Source organism: Empidonax traillii, unplaced genomic scaffold (assembly GCF_003031625.1).
Source record: "Empidonax traillii isolate 1590-97213 ecotype Southwest subspecies unplaced genomic scaffold, ASM303162v1 scaffold17:size2698205, whole genome shotgun sequence".
In the NCBI taxonomy this organism is placed as follows: Eukaryota; Metazoa; Chordata; class Aves; order Passeriformes; family Tyrannidae; genus Empidonax; species Empidonax traillii.
Genome location: NW_020955210.1, coordinates 1,970,460 through 1,996,828, shown reverse-complemented (window position 1 = coordinate 1,996,828; position 26,369 = coordinate 1,970,460). Strand labels below are relative to the sequence as shown.

The window sequence follows — 26,369 nt, the reverse complement described above, 5'->3', positions numbered from 1 at the left end:
TTCTCCTGGCTCCAGGGGCGGAGGCGAGTAGCGGAGCGGAGCGCCATGTCTGATCCTGGTACGCGGTGCCCTCACGCACAATGGCCGCCGGCAGCGATCACGTGGCACTCAGTGCCCTCGAGGCGGGGGTAAAAACATCGGGGGGGAGGTGAGGCGCATGCGCAACACCGGGGCGGGCGGGGCGAGCGGGTAGGGGCGGGGAAGCCTCGGGAAGCCCCGCCCCCTAACACGATCCCACCCCTGCCGGGGCACAAGCCCCGCCTCCGCGAGGCTAAACCACGCCCACATGTGACAGAAGCCCCGCCCCCCGTGGCGCTAAGCCCCGCCCCCCGTGGCGCTAAGCCCCGCCCCGTGTCAAGCGGCCGTGCCGGGGTGGCCGGGGGCGTGTCCTGCGCGTGCTGCCGGTGGCGGGGCCGGTCCGGTGCGAGCGGCGCAGCCCCGCCCGCGCCCCGTCCCGCCGCCCGCGCCATGTCCCGCGCTCCCGCCGGGCCCGCCGTGCCCGAGGACGTCTGCAGCCTCCTGGCAGGTGAGGGCAGGAGGGAGGGCTTCCTTGCCGGGGGGCGGGCGGAGGGGATGCCGAGGGGGGCGGGCCGGCGAGGGTGTGCCGAGCCGGGGGAGCCCCGGCGTGCGGGAGGAGCAGCCCCTGGAGCCGCGGCGCCGGCGGAGCGCTGCTGGGCGAGCGCGGGGCGATCGCTTCCCTTGCACGGGCTCGGGGTTTCCGTCTTTCCCCCCGCAGTTCCCCCTGCCCGGTCACTTCCCCTCCTCGTGCCTGTCCCTGGCACCCGCAGCGCCTCCGTTCCCTTTCCCGCAGTGGGGAAGGAGCGACCCGGCCCCCGGAGCCCCCGGGGGGTGCCTCCCGGTGCGGGGCTGCCGTGTGCGGGGTGCGGCCACCCGGGCACCCCGAGCCGCCCGGGGGAAGTGACTCCTCCCGGGATGTGCGGGCAGGGCCGACTGCCCGAACCAGCTGATAAGAAGTAATGAACTTCCCCGCTGAGCATCTGAGCAGCTCACGGAGGGGACGCTGGAGTTGCTGGTGTGTTGCATTATCAGTCACACACCTCTGACCGTGACTGCCCACGCTCTTGGGAAGCGTTGGAGCGTGGGAATGCGATGATTTCTCACCATGCAAGGTTGTCAGCAGTAGAGAATTCAGAATACGGGTGGTTGTCTTTTACCTTCAAGACTTTAATTTTTAAAATTGTTTGTTTTGTTGTTCATTGAAATAAATTGTTTACCTAAAGTTTGGTTTTACTGTTACCTCTATTGAAAAGTTTGCTGTCCTTGAGAGCATTTTAGTTTCAGTGGGACTCTCTTTCTTTTGAAAACTTCTGCTTCTGCCACAGGAACTCGTGTAGCTCTGACTTAGCCATTCAAATTACCCATGCTTTTCGAAATCTTCCTTCTGAGGTCAAGCACTCAATTGCATGTCTGGAGAACTGCTAGAATCTAGCACAGCTCGTCACCTTCGAAGACTATTCTTTTTTTAACACTTTTGATTATAAGAGCTAATGCTTGAAACGTATTGTTCTCATCACATCTCATGTTGTGCCAGCTGCCTTAAGTGTTTCCTAAGTGCGGTTTCTAAGTATGTTATTTGCAGATCATAACATCTGTAGTAAAATTTGCATGGAAAGCCACCAGAAAACAAACAAACAAACAAGCAGGGAAGCTTTTAATCCATTTTATCATGGAATAGATTCTAAATAATTTAGAAAAAAACAAATATTACCCTTAGACAGCCCTTCCAAACTTTGGTGATTTCTGAGGCATTATTGTATTCTGGACCTTGTGATCAGATGAAATGTGTGTATGTTTGTTTCAGTGCTAGTTCCACTGGGTGAAGCTTGTCTTGAAACTCTTAAAAGTTTTAAGTGCTTTAAGAGTTTTTTTTTTTTTGAGGGGGAGGATGTGATGCAGAGGGGATATTCTGGGATTTTCAGCCTCATTTACACAACTTGTCCTTCTCCCTGTCTTTATCGAGTCTGCCATGGAAAGAGAGTCACAATAGTTTTTATTTTGAAGTGAAACTGAGAACACCTATTTTTCCTCAAAAGGGTTGTGTATATGTTCTTTCAGAGTCTCTGTGATCAGCAGCCTAAGTTCTATACAGATATCTAGTGTATGTACAGTGTGTACAACTTTAGCTTTTCTGGAAGGAAATGAGATGGTTTCTCTAGTGCTGTCTATAGAACTGAAATTAAGAAGACAATGAAATAATTTACCAATGATCTTTATTATTACTAATAGTAACTAATAGTTTGTAGATTTTAATTCTTACTTTCAGAATTACCAAAGGGAAACAAATGTAAGGATAATTAAGGTTATACAATGTTAAAACTAAATAACCTGTTTAATTTAACAGAAATATGGCATTGCTTTTTACAGTTTGTGTGTGTTAGCCTCTCTTTTTTTTAAGGTTATCAGTCAAGTGAATTAGAAAGTTAGAAACTACAGTAATCTAGGCTCCATGAACGGTTCTTTCATTGATATGTGTAGAATCTGGTAATCTTTAATTATGTAGTCTTCTGCTTCTTTTTGCTCAAATTATTCATGTAGTGAAGATATATGGTAACTGAGGGGGGAAGGGAGCTCTGTAATATCTTTACTATTCATTGAGAAACTCTTACACAATGCAAAGACTGCAGTGAGTAGATAGTAATTTTTGCATGCTCTTCTTCAAAGGTGCTTCTTAATGTATTATTTTAATGGCTCACAGTTATTGATTGAGCACCTCTTGAGATGAGGGAATATTGCTTTCCCATTGGTAAAATCATTGTAATAAACAAGATGTGATTGGGGGCGCAAAAAATAGTCAATGGTGGAACAGAATTAGAATTCAAATTCACCTGCCTCCATGCTGTGCTGGTTTCTTCAGAAAATAACATGAGTTGGATGTCTATATTCAGTGGCCATTATGAGTGCCAGGCACTTCTTCATATCAGGTTCTGTTGAGAGCATGCAGTTAATGGCTAGCAAGAAGTACTGTTTTTTAGGCTGATATTCACTTAGCAGTGAGGCACTCAGAGGTACAATATCTCATAAATATGCTCTTCTGCTCTTCTTCCTTTTCTTGGCCTTTTTGCCTACTATTTCCAACTTCTGCAACAAGTGGAGGAGTGATCATATGGATTTCCTTATCCCTGCTTACTTTTGATTGATGGTTGGAGTACGTCCACCCACTATGCTGAACAAGTAGGGGTCCTACTGGAAAACATACTAAGTGCTCCCGTAGTTAAACATGGTGATAATGGGAATAAACACACCAGGGGATGAATTAAAGTTGCACAGGAAACTTTCTGACTTGTGAGTGCTTTACTTTGAACCTAAACAATATTGTGTCTTTAACGCAAAACCAAATTCTGTCACACATGCTGGCAGGGTCATTGTAGTTGCATGTCAGTGGCGCTGAAATGTTCCAGGCAGAAACACAGCTTGAGCTCAGGGCTAACTGCATTAGCTGGAAACAGAGGAAGCTGTTTCTGTAAAGTTGAAGGGGAAAGGTCAGTGTGGCAACAGGCTTATTGCAGAGGATTACTGGGATTGCACAATCCCATCCTGTCTCCTCTGACTTGTTCAAGTGGTGGGAGGGAAACACTGGAGACAGAAACAGGGTCCTCTGGTCATGAGATGAACTGCTGGTGGGAGGAGAAAGTAATTTTGTTGCTCTGTTATCTCCTCCTTTACATGTGGGAGATGTGTGGTAGTGTATGTAACTTCTTAATTCCCTACCCGAGTCCCTGCACCTTCTAGATGATGCTTGAGATTTTGGAATTTGGTGAAGGAAGCCCAACCCCACTTTGTCTTTTCTTCTTTTGGAAAGGTGTCCCTTGTGTTTATGTGTTGAGGAGCATCTTTTTGTGGGTGTTTGGCAAAGTGGAATGTTACTTTTTTTTTTTTTTTGTCACCTTAAATTCTTATTGGTTACGTAGATTGTTAGAGGCCTGCTCACTTTTATTTTTCCTTCCTCTTTTATGCACAATCTAAGTTTTGTCTTGTCCATAGCTAAGAAGGAGTTCAGAGGCTGCTTCTTCTCCAAGGGCATATTATTTCTTTTGTCATGTAAATCAGACTGGTGACTTCAGTCGTTTTGATTAGAAAAAAATTTCTTGAGTTCTTTCTTCAATCTTTATTGAGTAATAAAGATTCAGTTGGAGGTAAGACTTCGTTATTTTTAAAAAAATTTTGATGATGTCATGATCATTAGATATATGTATAATTTATATCTTTTCCCCTCTTCTTGGAACTCTTGAGTATAGTGTGGGTAGTATTGTGGTTTTTTTTAATTTAGTTTTCCTTTCATACTTCGCAGTATTTCTTGTCCGAGTCTTCTGTATTCATATTTTAGAATTTATAAATATTTTTTACTATTAAAATGTAATAAATTTTTCTCTAGTTCATATGGAACCTTATATCCCATCCTAATATCTATTTTCCTTGTTCTATTAAACAAAACCCCAAAACTAAACAGAAACCAATGTCCTTGCCCTAGAGATCATCTCTGCCCAGATATTATTCAGTTTGTTTAAGTGCTGAGTTGTATTGTCCAAATTGCCTTTTTCAGTGTGATTCCTCTGACTTTTTCTTCCAATAAATATTGTTTGCCTACTTGGTTTAGTTGCATCTTGGAAATAGCATGCCGAAAAGGGCAAGGCAAGAGAAATACAAGACAGTGGATTCAGTGCATGAGTTTAATTTAGCTTACCTTTAATTTTTGGGTGCTATGGTAGTTATATTTACCCTTGATACCCAGAAAACGAACAGTCCTCTTTCATCTTCCATGTCAACTGTTCCTGGGCTCGCTCCTTACATGCTTGTCATAGAAAAAGCCCCCTAGGTACAATATAGCTCTTCTTCATTGGCTGGTTCAAATTTAAAAGGATGTTGTTGTTTAAAACTTTACTCTATTTTTGAAGTATCATTTTCATGTTTCCAAGGCTTTAACAAATAACCAGTTCTTGCTGAAGAATCCATCTGTACAAGATAAACCAGGGTGATTATCATAGACATCTTTTAAGTAGACATATATTTACAGCTTTGGTAATATGTATGTATTTCAATAGTAATGGATTAAGAATAGAAACAGTGAGGTGAAAAAAATGCACAGAGGGATCCCTGGTAAGAAATAACCTCCAGTGATTTGAAACATAGTTCAATTGTCTCTGCCATAAATTTGGGAATAAGTGTCATATACGGGTGATAAAAATGGCATAGGCTATTTTTTATATACTCATTATTCACTTAGTTTGTCTTTTTCAATTAACATGGAGTCTATCTTTCTCATCTGACTGGGTTTACGTTTCTTTCATAATCATATGTCAACAAACCATAATAGATACAGCATAATGTGGCATCCAGTGTAAATCTTTAGGTTAATCCTTAACATTTTTTATTATAGTTCATTTGGAATCACTTTGTAACTTGATCATGATTTGTATTGGTGGGGTTTTTTTGTGATATAGTTAATATACAGCTTTATCTTTTCTCACCTCTTTAATGTAGAGAGAGGATGCTCAACTACTTAACCAATGAGATTAGACATATATAGTCTTTGATTATAATTTGTCTTCTTTAATCTCTTAAAAGAGATGTCGTATCTGTTTACTTCATTTGAAGACTCGTAGCAGTTTGTGTCTACTTCTGCTTTCTAAATCACTAATAAAACTGTTCACCATCAACATTTTTCACAATACTTACTTTGTGTGTGTCGACACAGCAACAAAACCTTGCTTTTGGGCATTTAAGGTTCAGCCCTTTCTAAAGGCAGTCTTTTCCAGGACTTTGCACTAAAAGGAATGCTCACCCTCTTGTTAGGTTGGATGAATGTGGTATTTTTAGACATCTTGCAGTTTCAGTCCAAGATTATTTTACATCATGTGTTCTGTTTCTGATTAGGTGTATATATATTTAAAAGGCAATTTAGCAAACTCTGGAGAGAGACTTGTAAGTATAGTTGGGAAGGCAGGGGGAGAGCAAAAGCACAATCCTCAAATATTTCTTTATGCAAGAGAACAGGCAGTGGCCGATATTGCTTGATAGTTTGTCTTCAGACCTGTTCTCTGTTAATGAATCACATGAAAACTTTGAAATCAAATTAATTGCTTTCTAATGCCAGCCTATGTAAAGCTGAAAAATACATGGCAGTCTGTTTAATGTTGGTCACCCTTGGACAGTGTGTGTGTAACAAATGTGCCTAGCTTGCAGCTACCTTCCAAATTTCTCTGGCCTGCCTTCCCACATTCTCTGGCTGGCAGCTGGCTTCTGGCTCTCTCTGTCCTTGAGGTGGAGGAGAGAGATGGGAAAAGGCTGGTGGCTGGAGGAATTGTTCTGCCAACCTGTTATTGCCTTTATGTGTGACTGGTAGTACCTCTGGTGGGTTACCCCATGCAAGTGACCCTTGTCATATGATGGATGCATGTCCAGCCTTGGAACAGGGGCTTGCATTCTCCTTGGGTCATGGAGAGGGACCTGTGTGTGTGCCCTGCTGTATGAGTGGAAACACACCCATCTCATCACCAGTTTCTGATTCTTCTCTTGTCATTTGCATGGTGTGAACTCATGTGTCCATGATGAAGTGACTAACTTTTTGATAACGTGATTGGACAATGTTTTGGTTATCTGCTGGAGGAGAGGAGAAAGGAAGACCCAGCACACAGTGTTTGGGTGCCTCTATGAGAATCTATTTGGCCTACCCTGACACAAAATTGAGGTAGTTCTGTACTAAGTATGTTTGTTTATTAAGTGTGACTTCTAATTACAATATTAAACCCTGTAAACAATAATAGTGCTATGATTTGTTATGATTAGCACTCTTTAACACAGCACTTGCTTTGGGCTAAAAATTTACAATGTTCTTGAAAAATTCCATCTGTGTGTTTTCAGCCTTCATTAAAGAAAATAGCTCCAAAGACTTTAAAACAATTAAAATCTTGCAGTGTTGTCTGTTTATAATCATTGAAGTAAAGAGAACCATAAACTGTTTTAACAGTGAAATGCAAAATAAATCTTAGCTTTTCTCCTTGTAGAAGAAATGTAGCTGAAAATAAGATTAAAATGGCATTTTAGCTAATTCTGTGAAGTGGCACTTAAGCTTTGAACTGTATGAGCTCGTTTAAGTGGACAGAGAGAGCCTGTGGTGTGACTTCCCTTTTGTGTCAGTTAGTAACCTGTATTGACGGAGCATTTTATGGATCTTTCAATTTGGTAGTTTCTACTCATTTCTGCAGGCAAATGATTTCTCTGGGGGAGGGTGCAAAGAAATTTAGCATCATGAGAATTAAGAAATAGAGCAACAAGTAGTGGTATTCAAGCTATCAGGCAGTCTAACACAAGCTTAAGAAAAGTTAAGATGTGATAAATAGGTTTCCACAGTTTATTTCTCATGGTTTTTTAAGTGTTTGTTTATTTTAGTGTTTTCATTGGGAACAGCGGAGTGTCTGCAATGTGTGATACTAAATTAGCTACTCAGTTTGTTAGGATGAATTTATGGAAATGTGTAATTGATTAGTTAAAATGCTTTTAAATTAGAAATGTGCACAGAGGGATTTTCTTTTTGGAGTTGATCTTTTATTCCTTTTTAAATTCCTTAATGGATCAATTACTGAAGCATGAAACACATCTACACTCAAGTGCTTGTGACTAGTAGTTTCATTTTCTGTATAATATTAACCTAGCAGAGGAGAGATCAAGCTGTGGATCATCCTGGAGAAGGAAGAGCAAGTAGGTGACCAGACTTGTAGTGAAAAATGGGTAAATTTTGCTGCTTCTGTTTGAAGTTCACTGAGTGAAGCTTGGATCTGTCATACTGAAGTCCCAAATTCTGTTCTCATTCCAAGGTAAATCACTTTGTGCAATGTCTGAGGAACATTCCTTTATGTTAAGCCAGTGATATAAAGCTTTCTTTAACAGCAGAGACTGCTCCTTCCATATTCGTCCATAGTGTGGAAGTACAGGTGGTGCAGAGATGATCGTAACTTAGATAACTTGCTGGCTTCTTGTCCAGAGGAGCTTAGGATGTTACTCATCTTGTGCATCTGGCACATCTTGGATGGATTTACAGGACTAGATCAGAACATGGCTTGAGCAAGATATGTAACATTCTGTGTAATTGTGAGTAGATAAGAAAAATCTATGATATAGTAAAGTATATTTTCAGGTAAACTGATTCTTTAGCGTCCTGTTGAAGATCATGCGTATGTCAGGTCTGTCTTCATATTTTGGGGTTGTGATGAATCAAGCCATATGGTTTTTCTGGACATATGGAAGTAATATTGTTCCATGATGAGTACAATGCTTTCTGACTGTGGATGCCTAACCTCTGAGAACTAGTTTTATCATCTCATGGGAGAGGGAAGCCATCCCAGTGGTGTCTTCTCTGTAACTGCTGCTATTTAGAAACAACAAACTTGTCAGGATCTTGCGCATGCCTGCTCTGTTTCTGTCTCTCTCCTTTGCCTGTCTCTTCCAACTCTATGTGTACTGAAAATAAATGCAGCATCTACTAATGCCCTGTCCCTCCGTGGCTGAGAATTCTCTATTATTTCTGCTTTAGAAGTCCAAGTTTTTTTGGAAAACAACAAATTCTGACAGCAGTGTAGTTAGTCCTCAAATTTCTGTATTTACAGTGTTTTTTAATCTGGAAGTGGTAATTCTTGCTTATGATAGTCAACTGGGTTTCTCCTCCCCACATACTCCTTAATTATCTGAATATTTGTATTTGAATAAAGATTTGAGAGTGAAAACCTGAGATTCTGAGATCTGAGAATTCTCACTTGGGTTTTGAGCTTAGCTTTCCCAAGTAAAGAAGCCCACTGAGTTTAAATGAAGACTTCTGAAGCCAAATTCTGTGATTAATTAGTGTCCAAATGTTACTTTGCAGGCATTGCTCCTGATTTATAAATATGACTAATTCCTCTAAATTTTTGCATATTGGTGCCTAGATAGAACTTTGAAGCTGCTATATAATTTTTGAAATAAATATGTAGAAGTATGAAGGAACAAATATTTCGTCAGGCTGTCCCTCTTGGAGTGAAACGTTGGTCTGTACTGAAAAATCCTGTTAGGTTTCATTGAGAGAAAAATGTTGATGGTTTTTGTTTTTGCTCTCAGTAGTAAAAATATTGGGGTTTTTTGACCCGTTTTGTAGTTGGTCAGCATCTTTGGATTCTCTTAAGTCCTCATCTGGCAGCTTGATTGGCAATTCCAGTCACTGGAATTTATGAAGATGTGTACTTTTTCCATGGGTTAGGACAGAATCTTTCTGGAGGTGCCTGTTGTATGGCAGAGAGGCTGTTGGGGGTGTGTCTGGAGGATTCATTAATAGACGTTAAGTGCCTTTCCTTCTGTCCTTTTAAAGAAAGAATGCCACAGAACTGAGTGAGGGTCTCCCCCATTCGGAACTTCATTGGAAAATATAATGGGGAAGATTCTCTGTCATATGAGGAGGGGGAACAATATCATTCTTCAAAACTCTAAAGTGCTTTAAAAATGTATGTTTTTGCCACACTTTGTGAAGACAGAAATCTAAACAACTAAATAATAATCTGATAAATTATTTATAAAGACAATGTCTTTGTAGTAGCTATGCTAGTGTTCTCAAACGGTTACTTTTGACTTGTTTTCTTGCAGCCTGTAATATAAAGTGTGATATGTTTCTGTTTTATGAAAAAAAGCAGGCAATTAAGTTTTTAATTTAGGAAATCTGCAGTAAATATTAATGTAAACTTTTGCATGCAAACATTTGAGAACTTAGCTGGCTGTTTGATATTTCTGTGTTAAAATGAAATATCTCATCTGATTGAAAAAGTTAGAGGATTAAAATAGTACTATCCATGTCTATTTGCATCTACATAGAGTGAGCCAAAGTGTGTATGTGTAGCTATCTATCTATATCTATCTATATATATATGTGTGTGTGTCTGTCGGGGGTGGGCAGGCACTGTGTGAGGGTGTTTTTTTACTTATGTTTGCTTGCTCTTATTCAATGAGCAGTTATTATCTGTATTATCACTCTGTACAGGTGAGATATTTAAGTTAACAAGCAGGATTTTCTGGTTGTATTTCTGCTTGTCTGTTTTCAGGATAGTTGTATCTTGACTGGTAACTGTAAGAAAATTTTAAAGTTGGCTATTCCCATTGTTTTTGTTAATGAAGAAAACATACTGCTAGAGGAGTTACACTCCCTCAGGTTCTCGGACACTGCATTGTTTTTATCTTGTGGAATGGATATTGGCCATATTAAAAGAATCGTGGTAACTTTCATGGAATGCTTTGTTTCTACACACTATATAAATCTATCATCTGTGTAAGAATGAAGAATTACAGTGCAGGTTAGAGCCTTACTTTGTGATCCTACAAGTGCACGTGTGCTTAATTTTAAGTACATTGTTGAGTTTGACTCTTTTGATATGGTTATTGTGCCTGCCTAGTTGTTTTCAAAATTAAGGCTTTGGATGTGAATCTTTAGTCAATCAGGGAGTTCAGAGGCAATGTGAGAACACTTGAAAATACTGTAACCAGTAAGTGACCTATATTAGGAGCTGGGTAATTGTTACTGCTCAAATAATGAATTACTCAACCATCTCTGAAACCTGAACTTCTGAAATAACATGGCAGAAATACATGAATAAAGGCTATATTGATGTTTTAGCTTTATCTCTTACTTTACGTGATGGAAAGTAATTGTTACAGTACTGCAATTTATTAGGACTTACATAGCATAATTAAGTGAGCAAGAATCAAATGTCACCATAGGATTTGCTGTGCTCAGCATAAGTAGATAGGGAACAAATGTATCCCATTTAGACTCTGAAATGAGTGTTAACTATGCTGGGTGTAGGACTGAAAATAATTTTCTTTGTTTTTTCAGAGTAGTATCAGGACAACTCATTACAGCATTATTTTATCTTTTTTTTTTTTTTTTCTTTATTAGATGTTGAAACATTTATTTCCCGAGTGCTAAAAGGAGAAAATCTATCCAAGAAAGCAAAAGAAAGAAGGGAACTTCTTCTTAAGAAGATAGAGGATGCTAAGGCAAGGTAAGTAGCTTCATGGTTTTAATATGTTACAAAGTCACTTAGTGATAATTTTTAAAATAATCTTTTAATAAACATTAACAATACTAACAATTAAAAATATCTAAGTCCTGATTTTGTCAAATAATCTTTCTTGAAACTGCTACAATTTTGTAAGGAATAGGATCAGGATGATTTGTCCCATTTGAATTGCTTAATATTCTGAACCTTGATTGCAAGCTCTTTGGGTAGAGCTTGCATTCACTTCAGCTTTCCTAAGATTCATTAAAATATGAGAAATACAACGCCTTGAGAACGTGAATGAGCTTCCAAACAGCATATTTGGCTGGTGTAAAACAGCATAATTCAATGCTGACTTTGCTTTACTATACATTCTGTTGTTTAGCTCTGTAATAGAAAATTGATACATAACTGAAAACTATTTATAGATCATCAGCTTGTTTCATCAGTGTTAAAATAGTGAAGTATTATGACAGTCAAAGCAGAGGGCTGCGGGTATCTTATTTGTTTTAGTGTCAAGGATGATTTGAGACTGTTCTACGGAGTCTTAATTTCTGTCAGCAATTCAGTAAGAATATTTAGCTATAGTTTCATTTGCACTACAGAATTTTCTTTGGAAAATCTCTTACAACTCTTATCAACCAGGATGTAGTTTAGTACTTGCTGTTCTTTTCACATTGTTTCTAAAGTGCTATTGTTTCCGAAGTGTTTTTCTACTGATCACTCCTGTGTGATATCCCCTAATCGTTCTTTGAAGACATTCTTCTGCCCCAAGGCAACTTGTTTACAATTGCAAAGACGGGCACAATCATCTGGTGAGGGCATCATTCTTTGCATGGCCCTGACTGTAGGGAGACATGAGATGTGTCCCAAATTCTTGTAATTGAAGGCCTGTGTGCTGTTCATTCAGGCTGTAAAAGCTTAGGGAACTAGTTCTCTCCTCTAAGGAACCAGTGTCTTATTTATTTGTGCTTTCCTGTGTGGATTATTGAGTTAATTGGCCCTTTATAGAGACTTGCAGATACAGCACTACTGACTTCTTTCTTCCATCTTAGGACTGAACTATGGTTTTTTGGGTGGTGAAATACTAAAGGGAGGGAACCTGCAGTTACGAGCACAGTTGACACTGAATCCTTTGCTTTTCACTTTTGTGACTCTAATTTCTAATTCGTTCCTCATCTCCTGTAATACTGTTCACTGTTAACAGTGTTTTGGTTTTCATGCAGGCTACAAAATATGTACACCATCTAGTCATCTTTGATTTTCGCATCCCACATGTTGGGCTGTGTCTATTACTGCCACTTGCTACGCTCTATTTCTTAGATCTGGCCTTTTATCTCTGTTGGCATTTCTCAATTTCTTGTCCCTAGACCCATCATTTCTCTTCTTCTTTTTACTTGCAAGAATCTTCTTATTGACCAATCTGATACGTGCACTATTGCTTATTGTCCATAAAGATGATCTTAACAGCTGATTTTATTTGTCACTTAGTTCTGATGAAATCCTCCTCTTTTCACGTAAACTCTAGTCCATGAATGCTTCTTGAATGCCATTTTACATAACTCTGTCCTTATTATTTCTATATCATCAAACTGTATCCTATGATTATTTTTGTTTCTGAAATAACAAGTTTTAGCTCTGAAGAAACAGTACATTTTCCCTCTGGGATGCTAGAGATTTTTTTTAGGCATTAAGTTTAGATCTCCTTATTTGAAAAGGATTTTTTATTTAGGCTTTTAATTCTTGTTGTTAATTATTAATACATTTTCATTTAGATTTCTGCAAATTTACTGCAGCTAAAACAACTATTTGTGTTTTTTTTTTCCTTTTCCTGCTGACCCGTATTTTAAAATATGCTCATTGACTTTTACCTGTGCATGAAAAGTTTTGAAACATTTTAACGTTTAGAAGGTTTTCTAAAATTAAAGGTGCTTTTGTATGTTTATACCTTAAGATGTCTGAGTTTGGTTTTGTTCAAGTCTTCATTAAAATGTCTGGGATTCTCTCAGCTGCAAAGGGAAAGGAAAAACTGAGTGAATACTTTAAGCCAAAGATAAAGGCTTCAGAATTTTAAAGGAAAACCTGCTGCGCTAAATTTCAACCATGCAACTTGTTGAAAAGTAATTATTGTTGTGTGCCATGTCCTGGCACCGTAGGGCTTGCAAGTGTGCACTGCTTTATGATTTTTCTTCTCCTTCTCCTCCCTACAGTTACTCTTGGGAGTTCCCGGAGGAAGGTGAGTCTCGTGCCCGTGTCCCTGTCCCTTTCCCTGTCCGGCGCTTTCCCGGTGCCGCTCGCCGCCCGAGGCCGAGGGCGCTGGCTCCCCCTGCCGCGGGAAGCGGGGAACGGCCGCCCGGCACTCCCGGAACCCTCGCTCCAGAGCTGGGTCCCCTTCCCGTCAGCTACTCGCATCGGAGAGCTCTTGCTGATGGAAAGACTAGTTTAGAAATATGGTTGAGGATTTAATACATGATGGATCTTGTTGCGTAGGTTATTTGTTATCAATTTAATATAAGCGGAGCTTTATTAGCAGTAGTGTAGCCTTGTGAAAGACCATGTGATGCAGGGTTTTTTTTTCTTTTTTCCCCGGAGGAAGTGTATGCTAAGTAGCCTGCTTAGGAGATAAAATTTTAAGAGGGATAACTTATTTCAGCCTTTTTTCTTAACGTTGCAAAAGTCTTCAATTCCATAGTGATGTTTCTTTAACCTTTTAATAGGATCATCTAGTGGCAATATGATATTGGCTTTCGATCCACACTGAATGAATGTTTTCATAGTGCAGCGGGTGCTCAGACCTTTAGCTGGAGAGGAGATGATTTAGTGTGCGAGTAATGAAAACTGAAGTGTGGGTTATCTATTGTCTTCCAGTGGAGTTAAAACAAAGCTGCAGAGTTCAGTTTAGAGAAGACCGAGGGTTTGTTGCTACAGTGTTCTGTTCTGTAACTAAACCTGGAAGGGCTCTTATTTCCATGATGCTAATTCTTGAGGTCATGACCTATAGCCTGTGGATGCTGGTATGAGGGTCACAGTGTGAGGTCAAAAAAGCCTATGCAAAGCTTCACTTTTTGCAGTGGTTGAAGTGTCTGTTTCTGGACAAGGAGGTTCAAATGTGTAGGCTACAGTGTGCCTCCTGATAAAGTGCAAATATGTAAGTCGTAATAGGCAAGTAATGTTATAACAAGGCACAACAAGCTCATACATTTCTTATGCCTGTTTAAATCAAGTTATGCAGCCATAACAGTTCAGCTGAAAGGAAAAATGCAACTTGAAACTTCCCAAGATTGCCAAAGTTTTATAAGTTCAAACTATGTGATTGTTTAAAAATTCTGTTAAAAATAATTTGCTAATTTTTTTTTATATTGTACAATGGCACCCTTACAGAGGAGGAAATGTAGTTTCCCTCCTCTCCTCATTGTCTAGGTGTGGGAAAGTGTTACTTTATTTAGGAAATTGCTAACATGAAATTAGGTGGGATGGTTGTTTCACCGCAAATGTATCTGACCTTGGGAGAGCATGTGTTTGAAGTTTGATAACTTTCTGAGGCTCTGACTCTCTAATGAGCATGAGAGTTGTCTATGAAGAGTAAAGTTTGTGTTCACTGATTTGCTTTATTTGAAGGTCAAGAAGATTCTAGTCTATTTACTTTCTTCAGAATTTCAGAATCAAAGTCAGAATTTCTTTTCCAATTCAACAAATTATTAATAAAAATTAGATTTAATTATATTCTGCAAAATGGGTGGTTTAATTTTTATAGTCTGTTATTGTTACTGCATAACTTGCCCTGATTTCTGTGAAATTTATATTCAGTCTTATTCTTTTTATTAGAGTACATTTGATTCTTAAGGAGGATGTATTGCTTTTTTGAAAAATTCTTGTGGTGTGTCTCTAGTTCACATCATAGAACTATGTACAGATGGTGAAGCTTGCCAATGCCGACACTTTAGTTTTCTTTTGGTATTTATCAATAAAATCAAGTTGTGTCATTGTTTTCTGCAAGCAAGGATAAATTTCTCCAAATTCATGTGCATTTGCATGCATGAATGTAAACAAAAAAAAAAAAAGAGACATCGGAGCCTACACTTAGTTGCAAAATATTTGAGGGAATGCAATTCAGTGGTATGAGTTGTTGGTATAATTTACAGAGTTCAAGAAGTGTTGCTTAACTTTGTTTGGTTGTGTCATTCTTTAGGCCTGTACAAATTAGGTGTGACTTGTGTAGGTGTAGAACAAAGGACCCGCGTGGAGGTAGGCAGTCAGATTCTTGGCCAGCTCCTAGTGCAACAGAGCAGCAGCAGCAGCTGAGTGAGGTCAACTATTGTGCCCATTCATATTGCTGTGCACACCTAGACATTTGAAAAATGGAAAATTTGGAAAAGATTGAAAACTGAGAAGGCAGTGATGGTGAGTTCTACCTTCCTCCAGAAAAAGAAGAAATATCTTGAAATATAAGGTGAGAAAAGAGAATATCTTTTAGGGGAAAAAGGAGGGATGGAATCAGATTTGTGGAAACTGTGCTGAAACAAACTATAAAAAATAGAAACGATTATGTATATTTCAGCTTCATATTTGCTGTTCTTGGTTTTGCAGTAGCAGTTACTCCATTTTTTAAATGCAAATAAAATAATCTTTGTTGAAGCTGAAAGTAAAGGTGAAGAATGGTTCATACTATGTGCCATATAACTGTGGTGTAGTAATTATCATACTACATCAGTTGTTTTCAAGAATCTTCTGAGTTGTGACCTGTCATCCTTCCAGAGGCATCCAGAAGAATCTGGAAGGCTGAAAGAAGCGGACTAACACTTTCAAAATTCATATATTTCCTGTATGACATAATGAAACATGACTCTGGTCTCTCAAACATGGCTCCTTCAGTTTGTGAGTTGTTCCACAAGTATGGGTTGCGGGCATACTTGTCACTCCACTCTCTTTCATCACTGAATGTTCTCGTAGTTCCACTGGCGTTGTATGTAGTTATTAGTAAGTTTGACCAAGCTCTTATATGTGGACTTTTGTTTTATGGCTTTGGCCAATAGCATACAGAGTCCTGCCTTTCATAAGAATAAAGCAAGAAGGTTTAAAATAATAATAGTAGTAGTAGTAATAATAATAATATTGAAGAACATGTGTTCAAGTAGAACCAAGCACCTTAAAACCAAAATCATCCATATGTGTAGCTCTCAGAAAGTACATACATACTTCTTTGCAACAAGATTGATGAATTTGAGGACTTTCTTGCATCCTCTTCAAAAGAAACCTTCTGATGTTGTCAGGTCGGTAAATATGCTCACAAAAGCATCTTTTGTCCCTACAGACTGAAAAAACCCCTAGCTTTCTGGGAGAAGTGAGTACACATGAAAATGAAAGACACAAACTTAATTGTATGGGAAAATGTATAATTCTCGAGTGTGATGTGTTATCTGGTTTTACACTGTGACTTTTACAGTTAGGTCTATTGTTGATTTGTGGACAAAGAAAGTCCATATTCTTATGACAAAAAAGGTACAATTACATTAATATCCAAACCACTAGTCTTTCCTCAAATTTTATTTTTATTGTTATTAAAAATTATATCTATTTTATTCTTAAATTGAGGAACTCTGTAGAAATCTCTTTTTCTCTTAGACACTGCTGCCTTTTTTCCTGTTAATTTGAAATATTTGACTCTTTATCTAAACATTTAAGGCAAAGCCAAACACTCAGTGACCCATTCTAGATCTTAGAATTTGGAAAGAAATTAAAAACTAAGGTTATTTGCGTACAAATTAGATTAGTTTTTTTTATAAGACTAATATTCCACTAAGGATATAAAAGTCTGGACTTCTTCAAAGATTCTGACTTAATACAGTTTTTGACGTTTCTCTGTTTTGAGATTAATTGAATCAATACTGTAACTGCCAAAATGTTTAGTTAACAGAACCTTGTTTTCAATTTATGCTAAAAATAGTGCTAAAGTTGGCAGAAGCACTGTAAGCTCTAGAAACTGTATTTGTGTTTGAAATTCACTTGCCATCTGTTCTTTGCATTTATTTTAGTAAAATATATATTTTTAATCACTTCTTACAAAATATTTTGGCTCAGTGTTAAAAGTCAGACACCAGAAGTACTAGCCAAATAGAGTCATAATATGGGAATTTGCAGAAAAAGTTCCCCATAAAGCTCTCAGTGCACCTTATATCTGATCTGCAGCACTATTTATGCAGAAAAGTATGATATGACATTTTCTAACTAGCACTTTTCACTCTGATAAAAACTGATGAAGGTCCACTTTAGTTTTCATTTCACTGTAGTATAATAGCAGGTAAATCTGTGTCTAGAGAATTGGTGTTATTCTCTATGTAATTATTGGGAGCACCTGTGGGAAACCTTTAAATGAAACTGATGCCTCTGGCTCTTGGCAGAGCAGAGAGTGTCTGGAGCCTGAGACATCTGCTTCCTGGAAATAGTCAAGCTGATAGAGTAGCACTATATGCAAAGGTTTTATATTTTATTTTTTTTTTTCTTTTCTGTTTTCCTTTTTTTTTTTTTTTTCTCCCCTCTGTACACTCTTTGTCAGGAAATGGCAGCAGGTAGGAGTCTTTTGGACTTGAGAAAGGGAGTCAGTATCTTGTGGTCACCAGAGCTTTATGTGGATATGGGTTCTATATTTTAACACACTTGAACTTTCAGTCAGGATCATAAATACATTGTTAGTATTTAACCATAAATGGGAAAGATATGGCTTAGCTGTTACCCAGTTCTTTGGGGATCATTGTGATGTATTTCTGGAGAGACAATCAAATGTATTAAAAGTGTGCCAAATATCACTCTGTCCTGGAAGTCTGGAAGGTTTCACTGTAGGCGAGTACTGTGTTGTCCCTTTCAGCTACATGCAGCTGTTATCTGTGAAGTGTCCATGCCAAGCGCAATTTCAAGCAACACAAGATACAGCCACCAGTGCAGCACAAAATGGTCTTGTCCTGATATGCATCATAATAATGAGAGGCAGCTCAGGAAGTAAAAATTAGGTTGCTTTTCTTGCTTGAAGCATATTTGCTTGCAAACTTAATGCTGTTTAAGTATTTGTTTTAAGAAATAACTCTTAAAGAGTTTCTACTTGACCTCTACAAAACAAGCCATTAAAAACCATTATGTTGATAAGGGACTCTAGAAGGCTCTTCAGGAATGAGTGTGTTGGAGCGGATTGCATGGCAAAGCATGCATTGAGAAAGTGACTGTCAGAACTGAGTCCAATCTTGCAAGATGACTGCTGGATTGGGTCAGAGCATCTTCTTAAAAATATAAGCTGCCCCTATTAAGCCCATGCCAGCTTGAAGGCAGCTTTGTCTACTTGTTCTTTTGAAAAACAGTGTAGTGAGAACTTGCTTGATCTGCTTGATGATCCAGTCCTTTCTTTGGTGGGTTCTTACCACAGCAGAGATTAGACAGGAGGAAGTGATTTCATCTTGTTGTAACTTGGGACCTTCTGAAATGGCAAGAAGCAGAGTGTTTTGACCTACATGTCTTTTTATTTTTGTGAGTTGTTTTATTTCTCTTATACTTGAGCAATTTTAATGCATCATTCTGTCTAGATGTTTTAGAAATAAATTGGAAGTGTTTAGTTATCTGAGGATGTGAGCTAGCAAGTCTCTTTCAGAGGCACTGGCTGAAACATCTTGCTTGCTCTTTTTTAGGTTAAGCGGTGGAAGCAGTATTTTTAATGCTTAGGAGTTCATTACTATAATCTCACTACTGCAGAAGAAAATGAATTTTTAGGGCAAAAAAATGTCTGGATTTTTTTTTAAACTGGATTCTTATAATGTAATATGGTCCTATTCATTATATTCAGTATGTACCAACTGAATTTGTTGTAAGTTTTTAGAATAGGGGGTAGGGACTGAACTACAGCTCTTGTTACAATGAGGAGAGTTTGTTCTATGCTCCATTCCTAATGTGGTACGCTTACCCTTTGGTATGCACTATTTCCTAAATCAATAAATAAGCTGTAATGGAAAAGGTAGCATTTAATAAGGAACGACATTGTATGGTTTTTTTTTTTTTTACAGACAGCAAAATATATTGATTCAGCTATCAAACCTGTAAGAGATTAGTTTAAATTGCAGAAGCTGGGGAATAGGGTCAGTTCTTATACATATTTTTGTTATTGTTGTGACTGTTAAATATCTACCATTAATTAATCCTTTTTTTCCCCCACTTCCATATAAATCATATGGTGTTCTGGGGAAACAAGAAACTATATTAATGAGCATCAACTCCCTAATTATCCTTGTGACTACATAACAGGGACACATTCATGTCATTCCTTTGTGCAATAACTTTTGCAAAGAAGTATTTTTAAACTGGTCATTAATTTTATGACCACAGAAATTAGATGCAAAATTTATGCTGTTGTCATTGGCACAAGTTCAAGGCACTACTGACATTATATGTGATTGGAATGGAATGGCTGCCAACTAATGAGTCTATAGACATTTGGTTTGAGCATGCTTTGCTTTTAGATGTCTGATTAGGCAGCAATGCTTTCAATTATGCCTGCAAATTGTATTGGATACATTTACCTGATGCCCATTGTTGCTTTGTAGTTCAGTGTTCTATTACATAAGTGCAAGATGATTGCTTTTTTTTAAATTTATTGATGCTTTTTGGGTGTATTTTTAGGTACTTGGCACCTTAAGAGAGTAGTGGTTTATGCTGCTCGACACTGACTCCTATGATTGTTCAAGGAGTAACACATGGAGCTTCTAATGCAATTCTGTCTGCTCTTACTCCGTAAGTGGAGTATGAACTGCAACACAACACATTGATGGAGGAGGATGTAAAATGGAGGAAGGGCAGAGATTATTCTGAGTAGGAAGGTGGGAGATTTCACAGAATCAACAAGAAGCCTCTCTGTGAACTGAGTGGAGCAAAATCTTTATATATTAATAGCATACAGTCCTAAGATGTCTTTTAACCCTGACAGAATTGGAGGCAAAACCCCAAAGAGGATACCAGAAAGTAGTCATTCTTTTATGTAAGGACGTAAACACGTTGTGAGATGTTGCCTCCAGAGCACATTGAGTCAGCTTTCCTACCAAAATGCATGCAGTTATGTACAAATTAGATGATTTAAGGATTACATTTTTCAGAGTATAATGCAAATTTACAAATACATTTATTTACTCTAAAAGAAGAAATGGAAGATTTTGTTTGTTTAATCTAGTCCTGCATGACTGCAGCATGCTTATACCTCTGTTTAGTGTCTGTCACCTATTCTCCACATTTCTCACTTAAAGTGTGGGTACCTAATTATATGACATATGATTTATTCATTTGTTCTGATTGTGTTTCTCAGTGAGGGCTTTTTTTTTTTCATGGGAGTCTTCAAGCCTTATTTAGGATTTAGCACCTAGAGAATGCTTTGAAGTCTATGAAGCACTGAGCGTGTAATTTCTTTTTTCATAATACCTCAACATTTTTCAGTTGTTTTAAGAGCACTTTGAATTTGGATATTGTAGAAGTAGAACAGATACTTGTTTCGTTATAAATCTACATTCAGTGTTGCCATGTTCTTTGATATTACAAATACAGTATATACCTGTGTCGTGGTTTAACCCCAGATGGCAACTAAGCCCCACATGGGATAGAGGAGATAATGGGAAGGGTAAAAGTGAGAAGACTCATAGGTTGATATAAAGTTTAGTAGGTAAAGCAAAAGCCACACATGCAAGAAAAGCATAACAAGGAATTAATTTGTTGCTTCCCATGGATAGGCAGGTGTTCAGCCATCTCCAGGAGAGCAGGACTCCATCACGTGTAACACAGTGACTTAGAGAGACAAACATCATCACTCCAAACATCCTCTCCTTCATTCCTTCTTCCCCCAGCTTTTATAGGCTGAGCATGACATCTTATGGTGTGGAATATCGCCTTGGTCAGCTGGGATCAGCTGTCCCAAGTGTGTCCCCTCCCAGCTTGTGCACCCCCAGCTTTCTTGCTGGTGGGGTGGTGTGGGAAGAAGAGGTCTTGACTCTGTAAGCACTGCTCAGCAGTAACTAAAACATGCCTGTATTATCAACACTGTTTTCAGCACAAATCCAAACATAGCCTGATACCAGCTACTATGAGAAAAAATAACTCTTTCCTAGCCAAAACCAGCACAATCTGGGATAGGTACAAGGTGTGCCCTAAATATGTATGTTTGTATGTATGTATTAAAAAGTCCTTTGTTCCTAGATATTAGCTTTTATATGAAATTAAAGCACAAATGTTTAATAAATTTGAAATCCTAAGCATACTTGGAAAATAGTAGTGTGGTGATTTAATGGAAGAGCAAGGTAACAGTGCAGCTAGGCAGACTTACATAAGAGATTATGTATTGCTGAGTGGGGCAAAATTCCCTGGAGATATTCTTTCTACATACATACTCACCTATTTTTCATCCACTAGTGCTATTCATTCAAATATATTAAGGTTTACAATTCAACCCATGAATTTTGAGTACTAGAGTGTGGTTTTTGTGGAAATGTTTCCCTCTAGAAATACAGCCTAATAATTTAAATTTATGCTGTCACCTTCATGAAGGTTAAATGATAGTATGTTTATGCATAGCTGATAAGAGGACATTTTTGATTGACAGCCAGGGCTTACATATACACACATATTCTATGGATTCTAGTATGGGTGAAAGTTTAGGACAGGAAAAGAGTGGAAAAACTTTTGCTATTGTATAGGTTGTAAATATCATATCTACTGTTTTTATATGGAGTCTCTCATCTAATAAAGATATATATAGGCAGAGAGAGACAGGCCAACTGGTCTCTGGCATCTAAGTGTGAAAGATGATCATGCTGGCTGTAAATAAGGCATAATATTTTCTGTTCATGTGCTATCTACTCTCTGTTTTTTTTTGTTTGGAGGAAGAAGTGAATCCTGGAGAGGGATAATTTACTTTTGATTGGTTTGACAGGTGTGATGAAATGCAAGTATTTTGATCAGATTAACACGATGACTGGCGTGCTACTGGGAGAGGGCTGTGTCAAAAATAGATTGGAGTCAGGTTCAGATTCAGAGCAGTTGTTAAATGGCATGAGAGCTTGAAAGGAAGCTTTCCCAGGAAAACCATACTAAATTAATGAAGGGAAAACCAATTTAGTATTCAACAACCTTGGCACATTAAAGAATTCCAGCAAAGCAAGTATCAGGCTTCGTTGTCTTATCTGCATAGAAAACTTTCTGTTCTTTGCAAACAACCATGGTGCTTTCTGGACATGGACTGTGAATTTTCCATGAATTTCCATTATTGAATAGGAAGGGGTAAACTTTCAGCCATGATTAGGCAGTCCTACTGATGAGCGCAATTCCTGTGTCTGTGGAGAAGAATATTTTCACAATGCAGGGGGTTTATTTTAGATTCTGAGAAATGAGTTATCCTATACAGTGCTCCAAAAAGGAACACATGAATAAAAAAAGATATCTGGAGGTCTCTGGAAAGCTTTCTGTGTACGTGTATACAAAAAGGCAATGCTTGAACAGTTTACTATTACATGGTTTTTAAGAAATTCGAGGGTCATTTGATCTATTGGTGCATCAACTTTATGATTCTCATCTGGTGATTTTTGTCATATTTAGTTTTTCTCCTTCACCAAGACTTAATTTGGTTTTCTTTTTAGGAGCAATGTAGTTTATATTCTTTTTCAAACTCTTTTTTGCCTAAATGTATTAAACATATCTGAGAAAATATAGTGAGTTTTGGGAGGGAGAACTTAAATTTTGTCTAATTAGATGAAAGCCTCAACTAATATTGATTTCAGTTTATCTTTCCCAGACCTCCACACTTGTGCATGACACTGATCAGACTGCATTAGGTCAGCTGATAATGTAGATTTTTTATCTATTGTAATGGAGCTCTCAGTTGTGTAAGAAATTAATTAACAGAATGCTACATTAAAGCATAAGTTCTGTCAGAAGGCGATTCCACTTCTGGCTTCTTGCGAAGAACGCACATACAAATTTGCAAAGCAGAGCCTAATTATAGTGAAAAAAGGTGAAAGTGGGCAGAGGTTGATGAACTGCTGCCAACTATACTTTGGCATTTCCTGGGAGGGAAGTCGCCGCGGCTCTGTCCTGCACTTAGACAGGCAGAACTTTGGATCCTGGTGCTACCCTTATTTCCTTCTGCCAGTGTTTTCCCTTGCCCACCTCTTTGCTGTGGTGTGTGTTTGTTTCACCCCTGTGTGAGAAGCTGCCAGCTGTGTGGTGCTGGGAGCAGCTTCATTATATGACAGCAGGTAGGGAAACTGCTCCAGCAACATGTACGCATAAAGGTAGCCCTAGAACAGCAGCGCTCACAGCTGCGCTGGAGCCTATGAGTGTCCATGAGAAATGGGAATTTTTCTATTTCAGATAGGAATTGATATCCTCCTTACTGTCAAAAATACTTTTATTCTGTCTGTGTTTGCACGATACACTATTTAACCAGCAGTATATTTCTGACTTTTACAGAACCGGAAGATGAGGACAAGTCTGAGAACTCTCTTTCTTCGCTTCCTGATAGTGTCTCAATAGCGTCTTACCGATATGATAAAGAGGATGAAGCACCTTCTGATGGTATGTGACACTCTTTACCTTAGAATGTACTAGATTTGCCAGTTTGCTATGAACTCACGTAATCGGATCCTTGTGATGCGAATGTTAGTGTTAGAAAACAGATAAACAGATAAACATCACAGCTGGACAGTTTTCTTACCTTTGCAAGAACCTTTAAAGGAACTGAAGAGCTCTCTCTAGTGGTCCTTGAGCATAGTGAAGCTGTCTCAAATTTACATGGTGTTTTCAAACTCATGTTTTTTGATAATAAAGCATCTTCTGTAGATGCATATGTTTTTAAAGATAGATCAGTGGCTAAAACAGTGTGAATATTTGTAGTAACAAATTGTTTGTTAATTCAACATTATCAGATTCTTGCTTAATTTTATTGTTCTACTTAATGGCTTACTGTATTATTTATCTATTAAATAATGAAACAGTTTATGTGATTGATATTTTTCTGCAAACTCCATCCAGAATAGGTTCATAAAATATTAAATTAATTATTCCTACAATGTTTCCTTCCATTAAGACAGTTTTTGTTATATAAATTTTAAATTTGAGTTTGCATTTAAAAAAAAAAACTAGGCTCCATAGCTGTTTTCCATTTGCTTTATTTTGTATTCATTAAGTTTAATGCTAAATGCAGCTGTTCTGAAGACATGAACAATTGAATATTTCAACAGTTAACAAGCTTGCTTTAGCATAGTGTCCATATTTTTGAGATTTGTTTATTGTATATGTAATATAAATACCTTCAATGGATAATATATGGCAATAAATTAAGTATATGTACAAATAAATTAACGATGTATATTAATTTGTGGCACTAGGAGTTAGATAGACTTACTTGTGAATGATGTTTTCTGACATGATATGATGATCAAACTGTGCAGCTCCATCTCGAAATACAATTGCTGAATGAAAATATGCTTCCTGCAACGTAGCACTCCACATTTTATGTTATCCAGATTATTCCCTTTGGAAACATAAATTGCTTTTATGAGGTATAAAATTATGTCTATTGCAGAACAGGGATAAGTCAAGTACATGCATAAGTGATAAACCTTCTAACCACTGATTCAGAATAATGCAATTTTTTTATGTCCAGAAGTCTGTAAAATGTGTAACAATAATAATCACACTTTTTTTTTTTTTCTTTTTTTTTTATATTGAGCTTATTGCATGTTGGCAGTGTGACCTTCTATTAAAAAAATAAAACCAGGCCTTTTTGCTCTCTGGTTGAAATGTAATTATCACTCAAATTGAATATGGCTTTTAGAAAACCCAAGCTAATTTTCAAAACTACAGATGAATGCAACTTTCCATGTATTTATTTTTGCTTACAAACATAATCTTAACATTATTTCTAATTGTAACTTAATAACATGGTGCTGATTGCATAAAGGGTATGTGACAAAATTATGTGACTATTTAATAGGAGATATGATTATAGAATTGTTTCAAAACAGTTAATCAAAAAAAAAAAAAGAATGTTCATAAACCTAAATAATGAATGGCTGAAGAACGCTGATGCGAGAGTATGTGAAATACCCTATGAGTTTGTACAGAAAAGTGATTAATTTTAGCCTATTTTGAAGCTATGAGAGTAGGTATAATAGCTGCTCAACAATATCTTTGCTAGCTTGTACCAGTTGAGCTAGAAATATAGTGGGTGCAGTTCTATTGAATTTGCAGTGATATTACTGGTCTTTCTGTATTTCATGATAAATCCTCTTTAATTCCCTAGTGAGAGTGCAGCACTAGGAAAATTTGAGAGAAGGTGGTAAATTTTGATCTGTAAGTACTTCCATTTACTGGAGTAGTGTTCCTGTTTTTTCTCTTGGAATGTCCAGTATGTCATTCTAAGTCCATTTTGATTTTAACATATGTATAATCCATCATTCCAGTCTAGCCACCTAGACTATGAAAACATATGTTGGGAGAATCTTCTAAGAGGTGGATTGATTCTCAGAGGTGCCTTTGGTTCAGTCCTTATAGGCATGAATGGGTTTGTTAAAGCTTAATCCTGTACTTTTGTTTTCTAGCAGTCTGTTATTGTTCAATATTTAAATCCTACTCAAGAAGCTGAGTTTGTAAGGTACATGTTTGATCTTACACGATTACCAGTTCAGTTCAGCAGGGCTCTGCGCAGGTCTAAAACCTGATTTGTGTTGGATCAATGCTCTCAGCGTTGAGGGCCCTATCTGTAGGTAACCAAATTGAGTTGATTTTTAGTTATGTTTGAGTTCCATTCATATTTTTATGTAAAACCTTCTGTATATATTTTCTGCTAAAAAACCCAAACCAAAATGGACATTTCTCTTTATATACTTGAGTTAGACTGCAAGGTTTGTGTGACTTGTGAAAGTGTCACTGTTTGACATTGCAGCCTTACTGTCAAAACATAATTTGTGAAGGCACCCGCTTGGTAACAGATAAAGCATTAGTGTATTATGTGTATGCTACAGTCATTGTAAAATCCTGGAGTTTTTGTGTGACCTTTGTCTAATGGTGTATTAATTACAAGAGAGATAATCCATTTAACAATAAGTATGGGATAACTAAATTAGCACAGGTCACCTAAAGGCCTTTTGTCAAATCTGATTGTTATGTTGTCCTTTTGACTTTTACCTTATGGTAGGCACTAACAAAGTATCTAAACTTTGATGGATTATAAACTCTAAACATGATATGTATTTTTCATAATGCTAATGTAATTTTCTAGGTACTGAAAAGGTCAAACCCCCACGTCTCTGTGTGCATTCTAAGTCT

At 37.8% G+C, this 26,369-nt stretch overlaps 1 protein-coding gene across 2 annotated transcripts in view; it reads left to right on the top strand.

Annotated features, from left to right (window-relative positions):
* Positions 1–424: 424 nt before the first annotated feature.
* The window catches only part of SKAP2 (src kinase associated phosphoprotein 2), a 117,576-nt gene continuing 91,631 nt past the window's right edge, over positions 425–26,369 (top strand). For both annotated transcript variants that reach the window (XM_027896335.1, XM_027896326.1), the window contains exons 1-4: positions 425–526; positions 10,928–11,033; positions 13,241–13,266; positions 23,511–23,615. In XM_027896335.1, coding sequence (XP_027752136.1) covers positions 469–526; positions 10,928–11,033; positions 13,241–13,266; positions 23,511–23,615 — 295 coding nt within the window. In that variant the 5' untranslated portion in view covers positions 425–468. The remainder of the gene's footprint in view (positions 527–10,927; positions 11,034–13,240; positions 13,267–23,510; positions 23,616–26,369) is intronic.